Source organism: Typopeltis vanoorti, chromosome 4 (assembly GCF_054136105.1).
Source record: "Typopeltis vanoorti isolate ZY-2024b chromosome 4, IOZ_Tvanoo_1.0, whole genome shotgun sequence".
Taxonomy (NCBI): domain Eukaryota; kingdom Metazoa; phylum Arthropoda; class Arachnida; order Uropygi; family Thelyphonidae; genus Typopeltis; species Typopeltis vanoorti.
In genome coordinates this window covers 93,380,702-93,406,645 of record NC_143552.1, presented here as the reverse complement: position 1 = coordinate 93,406,645, position 25,944 = coordinate 93,380,702, and the positions used below count along the sequence as shown (strand labels likewise).

General features: G+C 35.5%; 1 protein-coding gene across 1 annotated transcript in view; it reads left to right on the top strand.

The window, feature by feature from the left end:
• Rok (Rho associated coiled-coil containing protein kinase) overlaps nt 1-25,944 on the top strand; it is a 484,157-nt gene that overhangs the window by 143,589 nt on the left and 314,624 nt on the right. The window contains exon 10 of the mRNA XM_090392113.1: nt 19,349-19,493. Coding sequence (XP_090248239.1) covers nt 19,349-19,493 — 145 coding nt within the window. The remainder of the gene's footprint in view (nt 1-19,348; nt 19,494-25,944) is intronic.

Sequence of the window (25,944 nt, the reverse complement as noted above, 5' to 3'; positions counted from 1 at the left end):
ATTCGTGTGGGGTTCCCCCTGTTCCTCGACCGCCCCTTAGGACTGGTTGAGCCCTCCTAATGAGGGATAAACTACAGGGAAAACCCTGCCGTCCACTCCTAAGACCGGCTAACTTGGCTATGACTGAAAGATCTTTAAGCTCCTCATGTCGTTGATGGGAATCAAACCTAAGACACTCCTTCCCCAGGCATATGGTTGCATAGCGCATAGCCACTAGGCTAACTGTGCGGATGCTACTTAATTAAGTTTACATTGTTACTAGCATCCTCTCAAGAATTTTCTTTGGATCTGCATGATTTCTGACATGCAGAACTACATTATGACTATAAATAAAACTGCTTTGTTAGATGCAAAATCTGAAGTAGTTGGTATATGTTGTACATTTCTTTGGGAGAGTTACATAATAAGTTAAATAGTTGGAGAGCAGATGTGTTCTCTACTTGGACAAGAAGGCCAGCAGTTAGCCCATAATTAAGCAGTTCCTAAGAATTAGGGACATGCAAAGCCATGATTTGGCTGAATAACTGAATACTGAGTATTCAGTTTGAAATTTGGCTGAAGCAACAAATACTTGGTCGAAGCATACTAAATTGAAATTTATAAACAAATGTTTTTTGGGAAAAAAAATAAACTCATTAGAACTACAGTCATCCCTTCAAAACATTAGATTATAAAGCATCATGTTGTTTAAGGAAATTAACAACATAGACTAGATAATAACTAAAAATATTTAATTATTATTTCCTATGTTTTGCTGAAGATAAATAAGCATATTCAAGGATTAATGTACTGATATTAAATATGAGCATGTAGGCACACTTCAGTAACAAAGATGGAACAGGATAGATACAGAATGACCTAAAGTCCTATAATTATTGTTATTATCCAAGACCTTCAGGGAATCAAGGATTCATCGAGGGAGGCTATAAATCACCAGCTGTCATATCTTCCCTTAAATTCATTCACACTAGATGCACTGACTATCCCTAAAGGCAAACTCTTCCACTCACTCATTGCTCTGTGAGAGAAAAAACCTAGCTCTTGCCCCTTTCTTGACTGTGAACAAACTTAACTTCCATGGATGCCCCCATGTTCTCTCCCCACCTTCCATATAATGAAAAATTTCATCAGTCGATATCCCATAACACCCATTCAAAAGTTTATAGACCTCTATCATATCACCCCTCTTTTTTTCCTGTTAACTGGAGTCTGTAATCCCCATATCCACAATCTGTCCTCAATCTAAATCCCGTAATCCAGTATAATCTTTGTCACTCTTCTTTTCACCTTTTCCACAGCTTCTTTATTCCCTTGGAACCCAGAAGACCAAATATGCACACAAGAATCTAAGCAGAATGACTTCCTTATCCCTAGATGTCAAGGTTTCCTTCAACATCGCAATTATCCTCTGAGTTGTATTTGCAACTTTTGCTATGTGACCTTTGAACTTCAAATTCCTATCCATCAATATGCCAAAATTCCTTGCTTCCTCAGTGTCTTGTAGCATAATCCCACTAGTATAATATGCCACTAGAAATCTAATCATGCCAAAGTGTATAACTTTACACTTACTAACATTAAACTGACAGCCATTTTTGTTTGCTCAAATTTCCAGCCTATCCAAATCATTTTGTAAGTGCTGAATATCAGTAGCATCCCTGATCGGTCCTGCCTATCTTTTACATCATTGGCAAACAATTGCACATCTGATGTTAGACTCTGCCTGATGTCATTAATGTATAGATTGAACAATAATGACCCAAAGGCTGAGGGACACCACTGGTCACCTTAAATCTGGTGGATTCCCACCCACTGTATACTATTTTTTTTTTGATATCTGTCTGTCAGCTATCCCCTGATCCAAGTCCAGAGTTTATATTCCAATCCTATGTTCTCCAGTTTATGCAACTGCCTTTCGTCTGGTATCCTATCAAATGCCTTAGAAAAATCCAACATTATCATAGTGTATCCATTCCCTTTATCCAACTCGGCCATAACATTGTTATAAAATATGAGCAAGTTGCTAAAACATGACCTTCCTTTAGTAAACCCATGCTGTTCCGTGCAGAGTATAGCATGTTTGTGTATACAAGTTCTTACCAACTTCTCTAAAATCTTCATTACCACACCAGAGATACTGATTGGTCAGTAGTTAGACACATTAGTTTTTGCACCACTCTTGCAATGGAACTATCATACATTCCTTCCCTTCCTGTGGTATCATTCCTGAGCTGAGACTCAAGTTATATGAACATGTGAAATGTTCAGCCAACTTGCTAAACATTTCTTTAGTGAACAGACTGATATTCCATTTGTTCCTATAGACAAATTCTTATCCAGGTTATGCAATAGCTCTTCAACCTCATTTTCATGAACCTCTATATCTTCATCCAAAGTAGCAGTTGGACTGTGCACCATGTTACATAGACCTGGTTGATATATTTTAGCAAAGTGCGCACTCATTAATTGAACAATCTCATTAGCTTCCGACACTCGAGTACCATCTGCATTCAATAAAGTTATTTTTCCACATTCATTCTTTCTTTTGCCTGTGGCATAACAATAAAATTATTTTGAATTTTATCTTTACCTTTAGCTTGCATGGCCAATTTCTTTTCATACTCCGATTTAGCTTTCTGCATAATCGTTACTTTTCTGGCCTGAGTTGTTCTAAGTTGATCATAATTTCCAGCTTTGTAGTTCAGCATGTAACCTGTTCTAATCGGAGCATCAATACAATTATACATTTCATAATTCCTCTTACTGTTATTCTCACGATATTCTTTCCATATCACGTTCTTCTTGTGGATCTCTTGTTTAATAAGGTTGCCCATCCATTTAGCTCCCAACCTATTTATTCTTCGAACACTAGGTATACATTCAGATATTGTCTTATTTAAGCACTTTTTCAAAGATACCCTTGCATTGCTGACATTTTTTCCATTCAGTAACTGGTACCATGGGACCAAAGATAGTATTCTCCTAAGTTGATCATAATTTCCAGCTTTGTAGTTCAGCATGTAACCTGTTCTAATCGTAGCATCAATACAATTAGATACTTTCCAAGAAAGCACAACATGAATACTGTCACCAACTGTTGGTAAAATAGCCATATTCTTGACTGAGACTCCCTTCTAATGCTATCAGTAAATCCAACACCCTTGATCTCGAGTTCATTCTTTCACATGCGTCTTGAGAAAGTTGTCTTGCAACAATACAATAAATTCCTCTTTTTTTCTTATGAGATTTCCCTTCTACCCAATCAATGTTTGGAAAATTAAAGTCACCCATAATGATCGCTCATTTGGTACCCATAAGGCTAAATTGGTGATGCTTTTTTTTTTTGTCCCCTGCAACTGAGCCACCAGTCTGTAGCAGGGAATCAAAAAACCTCCACTTCACACCAGATTGACTCGAACTCAATGCTACATGGGTTACCATCATTATTTTCTTGTGTTTCTACCCTAACTGGGTTTAAGTCATCTGATATCATTACTAGTACTCCTATCTCTTCTGTCCTTCCTAAAAATAGTACATTACACTTGATCCTAGTTACCATATCTGATTCTGATGGACAGGTTTCACTAATTCCAACAATCTTATGCCTCATCATATTCAGTACAGCAACAAACTCAACTCCTTTGTTTCGGATACTCCTGGTATTTGTGTATAGACATAATAAATTACTACCTAGCCTATTCTTATAATTAGATATGCAATCTATTTGGTCTTGTTCTAGAAATTTCTCTTTTCCCTTCCCAGACATACTCATACTGCACATACTCTGTGCAGAGTTCATGTTTTTAAATAGTGCAAACCTAGGCAACTCTGATGCTGAAGGCTATGTTCTCATAAGCTCTGGTGAATTTTCAAAACTAAGTTTCTTTCTAAATATAACTATAAAATATGATTGGATCCATAACATCCTTAACATCCATAACATCCTTTTAAATAAATGTTTATATATAAACATTTATTTAAAAAACAAAAAAAATAGCATAAAAATCTGAACAAATGTTACTCATTTTCCCAAGAAAATAAAAATATTAGCAGAACTTTTAAATATAAAGAATAATTATGGATTTATTAATCAAAATGAATTCACAATAAATTATAATGTAGAGAAGGAAATTTTTAGTCATTTTTGGGATTATCCTACTTCTACTTTTTTCATAAATATTTACTCTTCTAAAAAAAATTCTATGAATACACTGGTAGCTGGCATTGAAAGAAATTTTCTCTGATTAATTATACTGTGAAAGAAGTTTTCTCTGATTAATTATACTGTGAAAGAAGTTTCTCTGATTAATTATACCGTGAAATAAATGTATTCATTATTAACCTTGGATTTTTTATATATATATATTTTTTATTATTTGAATAACTGAATATAGCCTGTTATCCAATGCATTCATTTCAGCCATAATGTAATGCAAAGATGTTGTCCGTTTGTCATGTGCATCATGTTTTTTAGATTATTTTTTAACATCAAATGATGTTTCTTGTTTTGGTGGATTTAATTTAGATTCTGACTGGTTACTTATTCTAACCTCATGATTTGATATTTCAGTTTCACATTGTTTTACAAATTCATTGTTATGCTTGCATTTTTACGTGATTAATCACAGACGTGTACTTCCTTTTTTGTTTATCACCCAGATATTTTGTTGTTTGCATATTTACATTTTGCAAAATTTAAATCTTCACAAATTGTAAAACTTCCAAATAATGCATTTTTTTTATATTATTCATGGTAATAACCTTACTTTTTTTTAAATATTTCATGATATTTTAATACCATCATCATCATCAAATTCTTGCCATGTACCCTCAAGGGGTGTACAGGATATAATAGTACTACATGAAAAAAATTACATCACTATTAATTTCCTATCTACAATTTTCCTCCAAATCAGTCTGTTACTTGTCAACACTCCAATATTATCAGATCTTATATTTCTATCGTCTAAAGCATTTTGTACCGTATCAATCCACCTATATCTTGGTCTTCCTCTCGGTCGTTTTCCTGCCAACCTGGCAGAGAACACTTGTTTTGCTAATCTTTCCTCGCCCATTCTGTTTAAGTGACCATACCACCTGAGATTAGCTCTGCTGACGCATTCCTGGATGCTGACAATGTCAAGTTCTTTCCTAATATCCTCGTTTTTAATATGATACTGCCATTGATGCCATCTGTTCACACCTATAATCTTTCTCAGGACTCTCATATCTGTGGTCTCTAGTCTTTGGTCAAGTGTTTTACTTCTTACCCAGCTCTCAGATCCATAAGTTAAAACTGGTTTGAACACTGTCTTGTATACAGCTAATTTAGTGTTCCGACTAATTTCTCTCTTATTCCATATGAATTTATTCAATTGACTTCCTACCATACCAGCTTTGCTGATTCTGTTGTCTATTTCTATATTTAATTTACCGTCTTCAGTAAAAATCGTGCCTAAATAGCTGAAATGTTTTACTTGTTCCACAGGTTCTCCATTCACAACACAGTTGACATTTTCAATGATTCTTCCTATTTTCATTGTCTTTGTCTTTTTATTGCTGACCTTCATACCATATCTATTACAACAGCTATTCAATTTAGTCAGAGAATCTTGCAGACTTGTAGCGGATTTATTTAGAAGTATAACATCATCCGCATAAAGCAAAGAGCTGACATTAACATCTCCAATTTTGATATCATGTTTAATACAACTTTCCTTCATGATGTGATCCATATAGATAATGAATAACAGAGGGGATAATGTACATCCTTGTCTCACACCAGATTTAACATTAAACCATCTTCCTGTACTTCCTTCAATTCTAACTGCTGACTTACAACTCAAATAAAGACTAAGTATTGCTTGATATAATGTCCCATTGACACCATATAACTGCAGTGTATTGAATAGCTTCTCTCTTGGCACCTTGTCATATGCCTTTTCCAAATCGACAAAACTTAAATACAGATCTTTGTTATATTCCCATGCTTTCTCGACTATTTGTCGTAAAGTGAAGATCTGATCCTCACAGCCTCTATTTGGCCTGAATCCAGCTTGTTCTTCACCAAGCTTTTCTTCCACAATTCTTCTCAACCGTTTCTCAAGTATACTTGCATAGATCTTGCCAGGAACACTCAGTAGGGAAATACCTCTGTAATTCTCACATGCAGTTTTATTTCCCTTTTTATATACGGGTACTATGAGAGCTCTACTCCAATCATCGGGAATTCGTCCCTCTGTCCAGGCTTTCTGAACTATGTAGTGCAGCCACTGTAAGACTCTTATACCACCATACTTCAGCATTTCTGGTCGAATATCGTCTACTCCTGCTGCCTTTCCACATTTCAAGCCTTTGATGGCTTTTTCTACTTCAAGTATGGATATGTAATCCTGACTGCATGCCTGGTCAGTGTTTTTTACCACTGTGCTGTCATCACTGCTTGTTTCATTTAGCAGTTTTTCAAAGTAATTACTCCATACTTCGAGGATATCTTTTTCTCCCGTTTTCATGTCACCTTTATCATCTCTAATTCCTTTTTTAGCACTCTTTCCTCCATTCTTAAGCTTCTTCAACAACCTCCAGAATATTTTGCCACCTTCTTGATATTTATTTTCTATATTCTTGCCAAAGTCCTCCCATGACTTTTGTTTAGCTAGTTTTACACAGTGTTTAGCATTCTTGCATTTGTCTCTATATTCTCTAAGAGCACAAGCTGACTTATTTGACAGGAACTTTTGGTATGCTTTCTTCTTTTCCTTCACTGCCTCTTTAACCTCCTGTGTCCATCAGGGAGTTCTGATTTTTTTATCCTTACAAACAACCTCACCACATGCCTCTCTGGCAGAATCAATCAATGTTTTCTTCAGAGTTTGCCACTGAATCTCCAAGGTTTGATTCCTGTTCTCAAACTCTTTCATTTTTCCTTCAATAATCTTTGTGTATTTTAGTCTACAGCTCACATCTGAGAGCTGCTCAACTTTTATTCGCTTTAAAACTTTCTTACATGTTATTCTTTTCAATATTAAATTCAATTTTATCCTGCTCAAGACTAAATAGTGATCACTTCCAATTTCAAATCCTCTGTACACTCTGGTGTCCTGCACCAGGGAGAAAACATCACTATCAACAATAACATAGTCAAAGAGACTTTTCTTATTCCTAGCCTCTTCTCTCCATGTGATTTTGTGCACATTTCTATGTTGGAACATGGTGTTAGTAATAACCAGTCCATGTCCTGAGCAGAAATCCAACAGATATTTGCCATTATTATTAGCTTTGCTCTTTTCTCCAAATTTTCCCAAAATATTTTTGTATGTCTGACAATCATTTCCTACTTTGATATTTAGATCCCCAACAAGGACCAACTTTTCATTTTTCATTGTGTCAGTTGCTTTTTCTAAAGCCTCAAAAAATTCCTCCACTTCTACCTTAGTAGAACCTTCTGTGGGACCATAGGCACAAATAAGTCTCATTGTCCAGTTCCCCATTCTCATATTTGCCCACATTACTCTACTTGAGACTGACTGCCATTCAAGAAGATTAGCCTCGTATTTTGTGTTGAATACTATGGCTACTCCTTCTTTTCCTTGATTGTCATTGCCTGAATATAACATTTTGTATTTATTGCTCAGAAAGATCTCACCAGTTTTTGTCTTTTTTGTTTCAGTCACCCCTATTATGTCGATCTGGTACTTATCTAATTCCTCAGCTAGCTTCATTTCTTTGCCATTCAGGCTTCTTACGTTGATAGTACCGATCTTTAACTCTGGTGATGTTGAGTTGGGGTTTATTTTCAGATTTGTTCCAGTAGCTGACTTTTCGCTGTTCACCCTGGTTCCCTGGCGAAAACAACGGGGGCCTTGTTTAACCGGGCGACGCCCCAGCCGGCATGAAATTTTGTCATGTTGTACCATCATTCTATATTTTGGTTTAACCAATAAGAATACAATTTGGTCGGCTAAATCCCAAATTGCCAGCCCATCCTCGTCCATTCGGTATCCAAGTAGATACCCAACAGGGTGCACCACGAAAAGGTGAGGATTGGACATTAGGTCAGAAGCCCTGGTCGGTTCTCCGCATTCCTTTAAAGGCTATGTAGAGGTCTCCTCTCAGTTATACAGCTTTGACTATTAAGCACTCCTATTTTAATACCTCATAATATAAACAACTTTTAAGGCTTCATAATATAAACTAAAGTTTTTCAGGAAAAAACTAAACTAACATTTATGATTAAATCCTCATTATAATTACAAATTATAATTTATAATTGTTCACATTACTTATAAAAATGAATGCATTTAAATTTTAACTATCAACATTATTTATGCCAAATTTTGTCCAGTCCTCACCTTCTCATGGTGCACCCTGTTGGGTATCTACCTGGATACTGAACGAATGAGGATGGGCTGGCAATTTGGGATTTAGCCGACCAAATTGTAATTCTTATTGTCTTAAACCAAATTACAAAATGTTGGTACAACATGACAAAATTTCATGCCGGCTGGGGCATCGCCTGGTTAAACAAGGGCCCCCTTTGTTTTTACCAGCGAACCAGGGTGAACAGCAAAAAGTCAGCTACTGGAACAAATCTGAAAAAACACCCCAACTCAACATCACCAGAGTTAAAGATCGGTACTATCAACATAAGATGCCTGAATAGCAAAGAAATGGAGCTAGCTGAGGAATTAGATAAGTACCAGATTGACGTAATAGGGGTGACTGAAACAAAAAAGACAAAAACTGGCGAGATCTTTCTGAGCAATAAATACAAAATGTTATACTCAGGAAATGACACTCAAGGAAAAGAAGGAAATAGCCATAGTATTCAACACAAAATACGAGGCTAATCTTCTTGAATGGCAGTCTCAAGTAGAGAGTGATGTGGGCAAATATCAGAATGGGGAATTGGACAATGAGACTTATTTGGGCGTATGGCCCCACAGAAGGTCCTACTAAGGTAGAAGTGGAGGAATAGTATGCTTTAGAAAAAGCAATGATACAATGAAAAAGGAAAAGTTGGTCCTTGTTGGGGATCTAAATAGCAGAGTAGGAAATGATTGTCAGACATACAAAAATATTTTGGGAAAATTTGGAGAAAAGAGCAAAGCTAATAATAATTGCAAATATTTGTTGGATTTCTGCTCAGGACATGGGCTGGATATTACTAACACCATGTTCCAACATAAAAATGTGCACAAATTCACATGGAGAGAAGAGTCAAGGAATAAGAAAAGTCTCATTGACTATGTTATTTTTGATAGTGATGTTTTCTCCCTGGTGCAGGACACCAGAGTGTACAGATGATTTGAAATTGGAAGTGATCACTATTTAGCCTTGAGCAGGATAAAATTGAATTTCATATTGAAAAGATACTAAAATACACAAAGATTATTGAAGAAAAAATGAAAGAGTTTGAGAACAGGAACCAAACTTTAGAGATTCAGTGGCAAGCCTTGAAGAAAACCTTGATTGAATCAGCCAGAGAGGCATGTTGTGAGGTTGTCTGCAAGGATAGAAAAATCAGAACTCCATGGTGGACACAAGAAGTTAAAGAGGCAGTGAAGGAAAACAAGAAAGCATATCAAAAGTCCCTGGCAAATAAGTCAGCTTGTGCTCTTAGAGAATACAGAGACAAATGTAAGAATGTTAAACACTGTGTAAAACTAGCTAAACAAAAGACTCATGGACGGACTTTGGCAAGAACATAGAAAATTAATATCAAGACGGTGGGAAAATATTTTGGAGGTTCTTGAAGAAGCTTAGAAATGGAGGAAAGAGTACTGTAAAAGGAGTTAGAGATGATAAAGGTGACATGAAAATGGGAGAAAAAGATATCCTTGAAGTATGGAGTAATTACTTTGAAAAACTGCTAAATGAAACAAGCAGTGATGACAGCACAGTGGTAAAAAACACTGACCAGACATGCAGTCAGGAATACATACCCATACTTGAAGTAGAAAAAGCCATCAAAGGCTTAAAATGGAAAGGCAGCAGGAGTAGATGATATTCAACCAGAAATGCTGAAGTGTGGTGGTATAAAAGTCTTGCAATGGCTGCACTGCATAGTTCAGAAGGCCTGGACAGAGGGACGAATTCCTGATGATTGGAGTAGAGCTCTCATAGTACCCATATATAAAAAAAGGGAAATAAAACTGACTCTGAGAATTACAGAGGTATTTCCCTACTGAATGTTCCTGGTAAGATATATGCAAGTATACTTGAGAATCTGTTGAGAAGAATTGTCGAAGAAAAGCTTGGTGAAGAACTAGCTGGAATCAAGTCAAATAGAGGCTGTCAGGATCAGATCTTCACTTTACGACAAATAGTCGAGAAATAATGGGAATATAACAAAGGTCTGTATTTAAGTTTTGTCGATTTGGAAAAGGCATATGACAAGGTGCCAAGAGAGAAGCTATTCAATACACTACAGTTATATGGTGTCAATCAGGCATTATATCAAGCAATACTTAGTCTTTATTTGAGTTGTAAGTTAGCAGTTAGAATTGAAGGAAGTACAGGAAGATGGTTTAATGTTAAATCTGGTGTGAGACAAGGATGTACATTATCCCCTCTGTTATTCATTATCTATATGGATCACATCATGAAGGAAAGTGGTATTAAACATGATATCAAAATTGGAGATGTTAATGTCAGCTCTTTGCTTTATGCGGATGATGTTATACTTCTAAATAAATCCGCTACAAGTCTGCAAGATTCTCTGACTAAATTGAATAGCTGTTGTAATAGATATGGTATGAAGGTCAGCAATAAAAAGACAAAGACAATGAAAATAGGCAGAATCATTGAAAATGTCAACTGCATTGTGAACAGAGAACCTGTGGAACATGTAAAACATTTTACCTATTTAGGCAAAATGTTTAGTGAAGAATGGTAAACTAAATATGGAAATAGACAACAGAATCAATAAAGCTGGTATAGTAGGAAGTCAATTGAATAAATTCATATGGAATAAGGGAGAAGTTAGTCGGAACACTAAATTAGCTGTATACAAGACAGTTTTTAAACCAGTGTTAACTTATGGATCTGAGAGCTGGGTCAGAAATAAAACACATGACCAAAGACTAGAGGCCACAGATATGAGAATCCTGAGAAAGATTAGAGGCATGAACAAATGGCATCAAATGCAATATCATATTAAAAACAAGGATATTAGGAAAGAACTTGACATTGTCAGCATCCAGTAATTTATATGACCAATTCAACTCCCTCTGGACAGGAAAACTACCCAGAGTAAGTTCAATCCACCTATATCTTGGTGAAAATCCACCAAGATATAGGTGGATCGATACGGTACAAAGTGCCTTAGACGACAGAAATATAAGATCTGATAATATTGGAGTCTTGGCAAGTAACAGACTGATACGGAGGAAAATTGTAGACAGGAAGTTAGTAATGATGTAAATTTTTCATGTAGTACTATCATATGCTGTACACCCCCTTGAGGGTACATGGCAGGAATTTGATGATGATGATGACATTATTTATGCGATTCGCCACTAACCTTCATCTCTCAGTATATTTGAATATTTAGTGACAATACTTCTGTAATTAAATTGAAACAAATAGTTTCATTATTGCTTGTCCTTTTATCATTTGGAATCATAAAATTCACCATGGTTTAAATAAACTGAAAATGGGTATGACTAACCAAGAATCTCCTATTCGCTATTGCTACTTCCGGCCTCGAGAGTGATTTCCTCATGTGATTATTGAAGGTCATCTATCCAAATAGCATCATCTTCACTCCCATTCAGGGAATTAGAGATTCTGGTTTTTAAAAAAATCTTGGCAATTTTTCTGGTGAAAACCTGTCCCAAGCTCTCAAAATCAAGTTGCACAACAGTTCTAATGAGGGTCTCTTACTCTTCCTTGCCAGAGTATTTCAAGATTTGAGATACGTTATGAACAATCTTTCACAAATGGCTAATGAGAAATAAAAGCGGAGAGAGAAATGGATAGCAGTGGCAAGCTGGTAGAGATAGTGCAGCTATGAAAATGTACATATGATTGGTACAGTATTAACAAAAGACCGGACTTTAGTACGTGGGCAAAGAGGGCCGTAATGTCGGGCGGAAATTTGTTCTGTAATAGGAGAATTTTTGACTAAAGACTAAAGTCCGGTTACTTCGTGTGGCAAAACAAATTCTACCTACAAAAGGAAGGTACGGCCATGGGCTCACCATTATCCCCCCCAATCGTGAACTTCTACATGGAAACCTTTGAGCAAAGGGCTCTTGATTCCGCCACGCTTCTACCGACAATCTGGCTCAGATACGTTGACGACGTGTTCGCGATCTGGCCGCACGGTCGACAAACGCTAAACACATTCCTCAGCCACCTAAACAAACAACACGAACGCATACGATTTACCATCGAAATCGAAAACCAAAATTCGCTCCCGTTCCTAGACACACTAGTTACACGTCTTCCTTCAGGCAATCTATCCTTCACGGTCTACCGAAAACCGACACACACAGGCCAATACATACATGCGAATTCATATCACCACCCAGCACAAAAATATGGAGTCATAAACACCCTTAAAAACAGAGCCACAACTATTTGCTCTAACCAGCAGGCCCTGAAACAAGAACTAAAAATCATTAGTGACACATTCATAAACAATGGCTATAACAAAAATACTGTCAATACAATACTCTATAAAACCACAACAAAAACGAATCTAGACTACAGTAAAACCATAGCCATCCCATACATTAAAGGGTTATCAGAAAAAATCAACAGAATCCTACAACACTAACCTTAATGCCACCTTTAAACCACCCACTAAACTTAAAACCATATTCAGCTCCTCTAAGGACCCTCTCCTCCCATTAGCACATCCTGGAGTCTATTGCATCCGCTGCACCTGTAACTTACCGTACATTGGTGAAACAGGACGGACAATCCCTATACGCAAAAAAGAACACATTAGACACATTAAATATAACCATTATGGTGAAGCAGGCCTCTCAGACCACGCACTCAACACCTTACACCAAATCAACTGGAAAAGCACCTGCTCCTTACACCGCACAAAAACATGGTACGAAAGAAAATTTAAAGAATCCTGCGAAATCCTGATAAACCACCCAAATATCAACAATAAAGGTGGTATGAAAATTCCAAGGATCTGGATGGCACACATTCAGCCAACCTAATGTGAAAAGATTCAACACAAGTCAGGACTCTAGCCAATCTGCTATTATTAGAAACCATTCCACTCCAACTGGCTGGAATGATGTTAATATAATGTTAATATATGTATATAGTAGACAACAAATAATAGGACTTTAGCGTTGATGTATAATTTTTTTTTTTTTTTTTTTTTTTTTTTTTTTTTTCCACCAGAGGTCAGGCCAACAATTGTGGTAGCGGTTAGTCAGTGTCTTTAACGAACCAGTATGATTGTAGTATAGCTTGTTTCCTGTGTATATTTGTACGCTCCAGAAGATGACCTTGACATAAAGGTCGAAACGTCGAATTGTAAAATTTTAGTAATAGTAAACTAAAGTTTTTATTCAAACACGGTAGTTGCCTCCATAATTTCCAAAAATGCATTCGGATCACCGTGCAAGCCTAAAAGAAGGATAGATGTGTGTGAGTTTGATTTCCCAAGGCAGCAATAAAATTCAACTGAACGTGTTAAAATACGTAAAAGTGTTAAAACTAAGTAATATATATATATATATATATAATGAATGTTATGGCAGTTTCACATATGGAATTCGGTTGAAGAGAGTTAGCATTTCAACTCGATTGTCAGCTATGCTTCTATCTTTCGGTTGCGCGATCTTTTGTTAATACTGCACCAATCATATGCATGTTTTAATAACCTGCCTTTGCTGTCTGTTTCGCGTTAGGCTTAATTACCGTAAAGGGAGAAAAGTCACAAAAGAGAAAAATGTTCCTGGTTCGGGGATTCCCTTATTCAGGTAATATTCACTAATTTCATGTTAGCAGTCTGTGGTGTGCAAGTATCGGTAAGTGGTGATATTATTTGATCTCTTCTACATTAAAAAATTTAACCCTGAGATGGATAAGTGGCTGATAAAAAAAAATCCCACGAATAATCAGAAGAAGCAGAAACAGATTCAAAAAAAAAGAGGACAGTATTTCATATTTTACCAGAACAGCCCGCATCGTCTTCAGAACCAAACGGTAAGAGGCAAAAAATGTAATACATGCATTTGATTTTTGTAATATTCGCTGTGTATGTTTTGTATTGAATATAAATACAATAAATATTATAATAATATATCTCTCTATTACGATTTTTTTTCGAGGGGGGCAGTGAAATATTTTAATTTTTGCCAAGGGGGCCCTGACATCCAGAAGTTTGGGAAGCACTGTTCTAACGCACTTTTTACCGTATCAATCCACCTATATCTTGGTCTTCCTCTGGGTCATTTTCCTGCCAACCTGGCAGAGAACACTTGTTTTGCTAATCTTTCCTCTCCCATTCTGTTTAAGTGACCATACCACCTGAGATTAGCTCTGCTAATGCATTCCTGGATGCTGACAATGTCAAGTTCTTTCCTAATATCCTCATTTTTAATATGATATTGCCATTGATGCCATCTGTTCATGCCTCTTATCTTTCTCAGGACTCTCATGTCTGCGGTCTCTAGTCTTTGGTCAAGTGTTTTACTTCTGACCCAGCTTTCAGATCCATAAGTTAAAACTGATTTGAACACTGTCTTGTATACAGCTAATTTAGTGTTCCGACTAATTTCTTTCTTACTCCATATGAATTTATTCAATTGACTTCCTACCATACCAGCTTTGTTGATTCTGTTGTCTATTTCCATATTTAATTTACCATCTTCAATAAAAATCATGCCTAAGTAGCTGAAATGTTTTACTTGTTCCACAGGTTCCCCGTTCACAACACAATTGACATTTTCAACAATTCTACCTATTTTCATTGTCTTTGTCTTTTTTGGTGTCGTAATCTTGTTTGCAAGCAAAGTTTTGCAGATAATTTTTTAAAAATTGTGTAGCCAATTTTGGATATTCATTCTAATTCGAGTTTTTACTTTACAAGTTCAGACTTGTATATACTGCAGCTGATGCAGTCTGAGCCATCTGTAAAGGGAAAAGCCAAAATGCTGCCTTAGCCTAGAAAAGAAGTATTCAAAGGAAAGTGCAGTGTTATCTTCTCTAGTTTGGTAAGGTCAATAGGAGCTATCAGTGTATTGCATGGATTAACATTAGAAACACTTAGTACCATGCCCAGTCCTATAAAGAATTGCTTGACAGTCATATGATGTTTCACTAGATGTTATTTGTGGCGAAAATTAGGTCAGTTTCAACAATCCAGATACAATGAATCAACCTTGGATGAAGCAGCATGTATAGTCCTGATAAGAGATCCGTTCAAAAAAAAAAAAAAAAGTTAATGTGGTAGTAGTATTCATCTGTGGTATACTAGAGTGGTTTATTAACTTTTCCATTAATAACACAGATTCAGATCCAGGATATCATTATAAAAATAAGTTAACTTAAAAATTAAAGAGACTGAGCTAGAAAGTAAATTCAAATATAATATCTTTATTACAAATACATATTAGTGTAAAGTATGGCACAGCATCAGTGTAATAGTGGTGTGTGTGTGTGTGTGTAATACGTACAATGCTTATGTTTCACAAGCACTCTATACAAATCTGCATTATAATTGAAACTTATGTTCTAAGAGAACATAAAGGGCCCACAAGCTTAATATCATACATAAAAAATAAACATCACACAAGATTTCTTTTCTTCTCTTCAAGATTACAGGATTTGATGCAAACACACATAAAGGCAGTTAACTTGAAATTCATCAAGCATAATTTCTTCCTCTCTGAATAGTAGCCATTAAAATATAATTAATTCTTACCTGTTTTTCTTTGATGACAAAAATATAATTTGTGTGCGATCTTTCTTGAGTAAAATATTTCTTCTTTCATATCTTATCTGACATATCAGTTCATTTTTTTTAATTCTTTGGAGTACAAAGGCTTTGGAGTACAAAGTATAGAAAATAAATATCAAGAAGGTGGCAAAATATTCTGGAGGTTGTTGAAGAAGCTTAGGAATGGAGGAAAGAGTGCTGTAAAAGGAATTAGAGATGATAAAGGTGAAATGAAAACAGGAGAAAAAGATATCCTTGAAGTATGGAGTAATTACTTTGAAAAACTGCTAAATGAAACAAGCAGTGATGACAGCACAGTGATAAAAAACACTGACCAGGCATGCAGTCAGGAATACATATCCATACTTGAAGTAGAAAAAGCCATCAAAGGCTTGAAATGTGGAAAGGCAGCAGGAGTAGATGATATTCGACCAGAAATGCTGAAGTATGGTGGTATAAGAGTCTTACAGTGGCTGCACTGCATAGTTCAGAAAGCCTGGACAGAGGGACGAATTCCCGATGATTGGAGTAGAGCTCTCATAGTACCCATATATAAAAAGGGAAATAAAACTGAATGTGAGAATTACAGAGGTATTTCCCTACTGAGTGTTCCTGGCAAGATCTATGCAAGTATACTTGAGAAACGGTTGAGAAGAATTGTGGAAGAAAAGCTTGGTGAAGAACAAGCTGGATTCAGGCCAAATAGAGGCTGTGAGGATCAGATCTTCACTTTACGACAAATAGTCGAGAAAGCATGGGAATATAACAAAGATCTGTATTTAAGTTTTGTCGATTTGGAAAAGGCATATGACAAGGTGCCAAGAGAGAAGCTATTCAATACGCTGCAGTTGTATGGTGTCAATGGGGCATTATATCAAGCAATACTTAGTCTTTATTTGAGTTGTGAGTCAGCAGTTAGAATTGAAGGAAGTACAGGAAGATGGTTTAATGTTAAATCTGGTGTGAGACAAGGATGTACATTATCCCCTCTGTTATTCATTATCTATATGGATCACATTATGAAGGAATGTGGTATTAAACCTGATATCAAAATTGGAGATGTTAATGTCAGCTCTTTGGTTTATGCGGATGATGTTATACTTCTAAATAAATCCGCTACAAGTCTGCAAGATTCTCTGACTAAATTGAATAGCTGTTGTAATAGATATGGTATGAAGGTCAGCAATAAAAAGACAAAGACAATGAAAATAGGCAGAATCATTGAAAATGTCAACTGTGTTGTGAATGGAGAACCTGTGGAACAAGTAAAACATTTCAGCTACTTAGGCACAATTTTTACTGAAGATGGTAAACTAAATATAGAAATAGACAACAGAATCAGCAAAGCTGGTATCGTGGGAAGTCAATTGAATAAATTCATATGGAATAAGAAAGAAATTAGTCGGAACACTAAATTAGCTGTATACAAGACTGTGTTCAAACCAATTTTAACTTATGGATCTGAGAGCTGGGTCAGAAGTAAAACACTTGACCAAAGACTAGAGACCGCAGATATGAGAGTCCTGAGAAAGATTAGAGGCGTGAACAGATGGCATCAATGGCAATATCATATTAAAAATGAGGATATTAGGAAAGAACTTGACATTGTCAGCATCCAGGAATGCGTTAGCAGAGCTAATCTCAGATGGTATGGTCACTTAAATAGAATGGGAGAGGAAAGATTAGCAAAACAAGTGTTCTCTGCCAGGTTGGCAGGAAAACGACCCAGAGGAAGACCAAGATATAGGTGGATTGATACGGTACAAAGTGCCTTAGACGATAGAAATATAAGATCTGATAATGTTGGAGTCTTGACAAGTAACAGACTGATTTGGAGGAAAATTGTAGATAGGAAGTTAGTAATGATGTAATTTTTTCATGTAGTACTGTCATATCCTGTACACCCCTTGAGGGTACATGGCAGGAATTTGATGATGATGATGATGATGATGGAGTACAAAGATAATTTTAAAGTTCACTTTTTTATTATGGAAACTTCTTTCTTATCCTTGAGCACAAAAAGTTTATCACTTTCTAGTTTACAATGTTTAGAATCAGTTTGCTGTTTAACGTAAAAAGGAACTATCTGTTACTTCTGGGGGGAACTATGGGGGGGGGATGAAAAGTTCTGATAAACACCTAGAACAAAAATGATATGGTTTGTGCAACAGAAATTATTCTACATATTTCCCACGAAGTGTTATACACTTGTTACAATGCTGCTGCATCATTTGCATTCCTATGAGAAAAAAGTCTTTCCCTTTTTTCACAAACAATATCATTTTTGTTCTAGGTGTTTATCAGAGCTTTTCATCCCCCCTTCCCCCCTCGTATATATATATATATTCTTATTGCCATTTTTATCTGCACTCTAAGTTAGCTTCCTTTGAAAGAAATTCACCCATTGATTTTGGGATAACTTAAGTCTCTCTCATAATGTTCTTTTCCATCTTTTTGGCTTATGAAATGTCCTTTCCTTTTAAACTATTTTTCTCCCTAAACTTTCAGATCATATTCTCTTCTAATCTACAGCTGTTCTGTTTTCTTCTCTCACTACATCAGCTTCCTCTTTGGAAATGTAAACTTTGTATAAGCACACTGCTGGCTGGCATTGCAAATAACATGGCAGTATGATGACAGTAAAATCATTGCTTTCTGTAAACAAGACTACAGTTGTTTATTAATGTGAAAGCTTTATCAGAAAGTTCAATATTTTATTTTCTCAATTTTCTTAAGTTACAAAAATAAAAACTAAGTTCGAGCTGAGACCTTTTTACTAATAAATATTGTAATTAAACAGTTTGTGAAGCCATAAAGATTTATTTTATACAGAACATTACTAAAGAATCTTCTGATTGTGAGAAATAATGCATTATCATGATACATTTAATGAAATGTTTATATGTATAATAAAATTAAAATTTATACTTTTTATTTATTTATTCAAAATTGGCCATTACTAAAAAAAAAAAAAAAAAAAAAAAAAAAAAGAGAAAGATATAATTGATATTCCCAAATAACAGATATTCTACAGTGGCATTTGAGCTTGTCCAGAATGATGCATCACAATACCTCTATATTCTCAGTAACTAGAGTGGAGGTGTTATGTACTATACCAGTTCTACCAAGCAATAATCAAATGAAAGTAGAACACATACAACACTCTGTTAGAACACATACAACACTTGTCCTGATTGTTGCTCACCTGAGCCACTGTCAAATAGTGATTGGATGTCAACATTTTTTTACTTCTTCTAAATGAATATGGTATTGTGAGTGATCAAATTACTTGCGGAGAGATATGTGTATTAATTATTTCATAGTAAAACTTGGTAGTCAGTATGGTTTAGATAAAGTGAAACAAAAGAATTTTCATCAGAAAAGTATCATGTCAAAATAGTTTCTAAATTAGTTTTTAAAATTTTTCAGGATGGTTTAGTAAGGTCAGATACAGCTGTAGGTACACCTGATTACATTTCTCCTGAAGTTCTAAAGTCTCAAGGTGGTGAGGGTTGCTATGGACGGGAATGTGACTGGTGGTCAGTAGGCGTTGTTCTTTATGAAATGCTGGTTGGTAAGTCTGTCCTAGTAATCACTATTTAATATTTTAAGTCACATAGCAGTTTTGCATTTTAGATAAAATAAGAAAATGATATTATTCAGAAATATTGCATTGGAAACTTTCTTCTCTGTATTGTTATCTTGACATTATGATTTGTTCTAAAGAAGAAAACAACTAGTAAAATTGTAAAATTGTTTAAGTTTGGGATATTGAAATATTTCATTGAATGTGAATTGGACCTGAGCTCCAAAACTGATGTTAATCGTGCACAGCAGTAAATGTTTTATATTATGTAAGAAATAAGTCTTCTTTCAATCATAGTGGATATAGGAATGCTTGTGATTATGTACATTCTTTATGAATATGCATATTAGAAGGCAGCAATTCGATAATGATTTTTATTTATAAATTTTGGCATTCCTATTTATGTATTTCTTCTTTGTCATCTTATTACTAATCACTTAATGAGAATTTTTATCAATATTGGAGGCCATCTTCACAGATTGTTGGTGGTCAGTCCTGTGCTCCCATCTGGTATTAAAGAGATTCGTGTATTCGTAGATTGGTTTGCCATTTTTGTATGTGTTGGGGGAGGGGTTGCCAAACTATAGATGTCTCCATCTATGACCATCTATCTTGACATGCCTATTATCTTCTCCCCAATTATAGATATAATTTGAACCCATACCTCTTTCTTAGAAATGTTCTTCCATTATTTATGACCATTGAGACTCATAAAAAGTAAGGGAAAGTATATTTTTGCTATTCTATCTGCAAATATGAGAAAAAGAAGTATGGAACTATCATGTTAAATTGCGCTATGCATTTACATAAGAGAATTATGTGTGATCCTTCTATATTTCCTATTTCCTTTATTATTTTATTGCAGATTGATTCCTTTGATATTACTATTAGTGAAATAGCACTAAATGGAAGCATATCATGCTTTAAGTAGTATTCATACAGTAAAACATGTTTTTCAAGACAATCAAGAACTGATATATTATTGAAAATATTCTGCAATTTGAATGAAATCCATAAAATTAAATTTGTTGTCAAATGAGTCAGCTATACTGGCTGTGTCTTTGACCTGGCTATATAATTTCAGTCTCAACATATAGGGAAGGTTCCACAGGAGTGGAAAAATATATAATTATCCTATTGTGTAAGGGTGGTGTAAAGATTGATGCATCTAATTGTTGACCTATTAGTATCTCTGAAGTGGTCGTGAATATTTTGGAAAAGTTGTTAAGAGCTTGTATACAGAATGGATTGATAGAGAATTTATACTTTACAACAAACAGCCTAGGTTTATTAAGGGAAGGCCATGTTTGAGTAATTTACTCAGATTTTATAATAATCTTATGGCCGAGTTTGGTAAGGATATGCTATGATACTTTTGGACTTTGCCTGGTCTTTTAACAGAATACAGCATGAAAGACTGTTACGTAAGTTAGAGGATATAGGAGTGAATTATGAAGTGTAAGCTTGGATAAGAGGAATAGCTGAATGACAGATACCAAATAAGTGGTGTATGGAGAAATGTGAGTCTACAAGATTTAAGGTGACCAGTGGTGTAACCCATTGTTAGTTGCATTCCTGGTTACCCTTCTTATTTTTGCATCATCAGGAAATATCTGTATGTCTCCTATCAAATCCTTCCCAATGTCATTAATGTAAAGATTGAATAACAGTAGACCAAGGATGGATCTTGGGGGGGGGGGGGGGGGCATAGATTCCCTATTTATAATTGTAAAATTATAAATAGGGAAACCAATCAAAACGAATAAGTAGTCTGTGTACACTAACACAGGACTTGGAGGTTCTTATAACGTGAAGGAAAACCAGGCTTCTCTGTCATATGCTAACTGACAGATCTCTGATGCGGAGAGATGGGAGAAATGGGGAGAATATTACTGATCTATTTCCAATATTGAGTTTGGGACCAGAGCATCAAATGGTGCAGAGGGCAGATGTCTAAGTTGGTGGCCGAGCCATTTTATTTGGTTTCTTTGAACAGTGCTGACTAGAGGATCTTGCTGGGTTTCTTCTAATATAGTAGAGTTGGGAATGTGGTCTTGCCAGGAGTAATCCAGGATATTTCTTAGACAAGTAGTTCCAAAGCTATTTATAATATTGGTTGCTGCTTTTGTTGAGATGTTCCAGGTCTGGGAGTCATCCAGAAAGATAGACTGGCTTGTGCACTTGTAAAGACGAATCGCCATCTCCTTTGAGATGAGGCTCGACTGCCATACTTTATTAAGACTTCAGTGGAACTGGAGTGCTTTCTGTTTTCTTGTCTTAATGTCTGTTAAAGAATCCAAGATGTGTGATCCTGGGTATACACAGTCCTCTACTTCATCAAGGTGATCATTTGGATTTATATAGATGTGCCCACGTATCTGATTTTTTAATATCTTTACTTTTTGGGCGTTTATTTTTAGTCCAAATATTTCTGCGGTTCTTCTAAGGTTGTTGAAGTGGTTTTGGGCATCTGTAATGGTGGAGTCAATGAGGACTGTATCATCTGCAAAGCTTAGGTCTTCAAGGTGCATCTGTATATATGGGTCTTTGATGAGGATTCCAAATTTAACTTGAATCAATTTAAAAATATAGTCAATCACTATGATGAATAGATATGGGGCCAGAGTATCTCTGTGTAGGACTCCTGTGGTGATGGGAAAACTGCCTGTTTTGTCTCCATTAACTAGTACTGTGGCTTGATAATTTTAGGTGGAGTGCCATAAAGTTTGAGTTTTTCCCATAGTCGTTCCCTGTCAACAGAATCGATAGACAGATAGGAAATTGAAATTCATGAGAATATAGCAAAGATTGTGAATGCAACTCACAGGATAATTGTAATGTTGAAACAAGCATTGACATGTAATGATAAGGAAGTCATTTGCAACGTGCAGGATAATTGCAGTGCTGAAACGAATATTGACATGTAAGGATGTGGAAATGATTGGCCACTTTATAAAGCTTCAATGTAAATTCATATGGAACTGTTGTGTGCAGATCTGATTGGCTTCTGATGCAAATGTGAAGGAGATTATTTAATTTGATATCAGGATTGGAATGTAGATAAGACAGATTGAAATTTGTGGACTGCAGGCACTAGCAAAGAGGAGAAATAGAGAGGTGATATAATGGAAACCTTCAAACTTCTGAAAGGGTCATCATATATCATACCAGTAAATAGAATTTTCATTTTATGTAGTATTGGAAGACAAGAGGGCACCTGTGGGAGCTGAGAATGAATGCAGTAAACAAAGGGACAAGTGCTAGATTTTTCTCCCATAAAGTGGTGCATGATATTGGAATAGCTTGCTTTTGGAGCTAAAGAGCACAGGTAGTGTGAATGAATCCAAGAGAGAAGGTACGACAGGTGGTGTGTGTGTGCACATGCGCGTACACTCTCTCGATGAGACCCCAATTCCCTAGAGGTCTCTTGTAATAATATTAATAAATAATTCTATTTGTAACAAGAATTCTGTATGTCTTTCTATATATATATATATATATATATATATATATATATATATATATATATATATATATATATATATATATATATATATATAGCTTGAAAATAAGCATTTGTATGCTTGTCAATGACAAGTGAGAATTTTTAGATAACGACTGAAAATATCAGAAGCATTTCAATTTAATCAATTTTATTTGTGCCATTCTGATTCTGTGGCATGTTTTATGTCATAAATACATTTTTGTACTCTTTTTTATCTTACATATTGTTTGGTCAATTATCACTTGTTTAAAGGAATATGCATGAATCATTTAATCTTGAGAAAGAACCCAAACTTACTGCCAAGTGACCAACTAATTGCAAGAAGGTAACCTAAAATAGATCAGCAGTGAACAGTGTAATTAGCTTGTTTCATACCGTATAACAGAATATTCAGAAAGTTGAGAGAAGAAGAATTATTACTTTTTTATTTTCTCAAAATATTAGTTCCATTATAGTGATTCTAAAAACAAAACCTTAATGTTTTCTCAGGTGTTTTCTTCAGTTGTTTTCTCAGTTGGCGCTGCATCATGACATCATTCGTCCTGTTTGTTTTTGCCAATGTGTTGAGACCAATCTGAATTTCGAAAAACCACTAACATAGTTAAAATGTGTATAGACCTAATAGTTTGTTTTATGAGAATTTCTGATGAATTTGAGTGTGTTTTTATGCTCAACATTTGTTTTTAATTGCACTGAAGAAATTGACTTTTCTGCAACATTGAGGATGACATTGACCAGCATAGATAAGTGTGGTGATACCATTGTATAAAGTTCTGATCAGACCACATCTGGATTATGCTCAAATCTGGTCATTTAAAGAGGATGTAGTAATCTTGTGGAAAGGGTACAGAAGCTTAAAATTGATACCAAGGTTGTATGATGTTGGTTTGCAGAGGTCATATAAACTGCAGAGTCTGTTGGACAGAAGAACAGAGGGTGACATGATTGAGACATTTAAATTGTTGAGAGGTATTTACAGGGTTGACACTGGGGAAATTTTTCATTTAGTTGAATAAGGGGAAGAAACAAGGACAGGGAATCTATCTTCCTGGAAGTTGGTGAACAAGCAGGTGAGAAGGCTTTTTTTTATTATTTTTTTACCTAATAGTGTGGTGAACATACAGATAGTGAAAGGATTAAGGAATGGTATGATAGACTTTGCGTCATCTAAGATGGCCTCCACATGAGGATTCTTGACTCCATGGAGGTTCTCAAAATAATATTTTTTTTTTATATAAAAGAGTGATACAACACATACTGTGTGCAACATAAAATTGTTTTTGCAACATAAAATTGATTGGGGGGAGGGAAAGAGCTCAAGGGTACCAGAAACTGAGGAAAATATGTTGCTTCTAGTGGCACAGAATCCACTTGCTTGTATGAGAATTGTAGTGGGTGTCGTTCTTCCTCTGCAGTTATATGGAGTGGCCTACATGAAAATCAACTTGACCATTTTATGAAGCTGTATGTTAGCAGTCCAATGTTAACTACAGTGATCTGTATTTGCCAATCTCCAAGATTTGAAAAGTTATTGTGGGCATGTCACTGGAAATGCACATGAAGTATATTGGCTTTATCATATGTCATTCTCCCGACATTCACTTGTCTTCATCACTGCCATTGTTTTGCGACTGGAGCACAGTTTTTGCAACATAAAATTGATTTTTTTTGGGGTGGGGGGAGCTCAGAGGTACCAGAAACTGAGGAAAATATGTTGTTTCTAGTGGCACAGAATCCATTTGCTTGTATGGTAATTGTAGTGGGTGTCTTTCTTCCTCTGCCGTTATATGGAGTGGACTACATTAAAATCAACTTGACTATTTCCAGTGGATTAAAGCACTTTTGCCAGATGATCATTTGTTGATTATATGTTGTTAGTGGTATCTATAACAGTGTATCCAGACAAACCATTTCTATCTTGTGCTTTTCATAGATGAGGCATTGTTCACTTGAGATGGTATTTTCAATTACTACAACAATCACATGTGGCCGAAATTCATGTATTATTCATGTAGTGATGGTTAAAACTTCATGTAATCTCCAACAATACCTGCCCACATGCTAATGGAGGACTGGTTCTAATGTCTTAACTAAATAATATGAATTTCAGCCATATATGATTGTTGTAGTAATTGGAAATACCATCTCATTTTTCAAGTGAACAATGCCTCATTTATGAAAAGCACAAGACAGAAATTGTTTGTCTGGATACACTGTTGTAGATACCACTAACAACATATGATCAACAACAATGATCATCTGGCAAAAGTGCTTTATCCCACTGGAAATGGTCAAGTTGATTTTCATGTAGGCCACTCCATATAACTGCAGAGGAAGAACGACACCCACTACAATTCTCATACAAGCAAGTGGATTCTGTGCCACTAGAAGCAACATATTTTCCTCAATTTCTGGTACCCTTGAGCTCTTTCTCACCACCCTCCAAAAAAAAATCAATTTTATGTTGCAAAAACTGTGCAGATGTTCAAAACAAAGGCAGTGACGAAGACAAGTGAATGTTTGGGAGAATGAAATATGATGAAGCCAATATACTTCATGTGCCTTCCACTTCATGTGCCTTTCCTTTCCACTTGGAGATCTTGACAAGTAACAGACTGATTTGGAGGAAAATTGTAGATAGGAAGTTGGCAATGATGTAATTTTTTTCATGTAGTACTATCATATCCTGTACACCCCTTGAGGGTACATGGCAGGAATTTGATGATGATGATGATGATCTTGGAGATTGGGAAATACAGATCACTGTAGTTAACATTGGACTGGTAACGTAAGGCTTTTGTATTTGCCAATCTCCAAGATTTGAAAAGTTGTTGCAGTGAACAGTTAAAAAAAAAAAATCCCCTTCCCTTTTTCACTTTACAAAAGTACATTGAAATCACTGTCTATATTGAAATTTATGTAGCTGTCAATGTT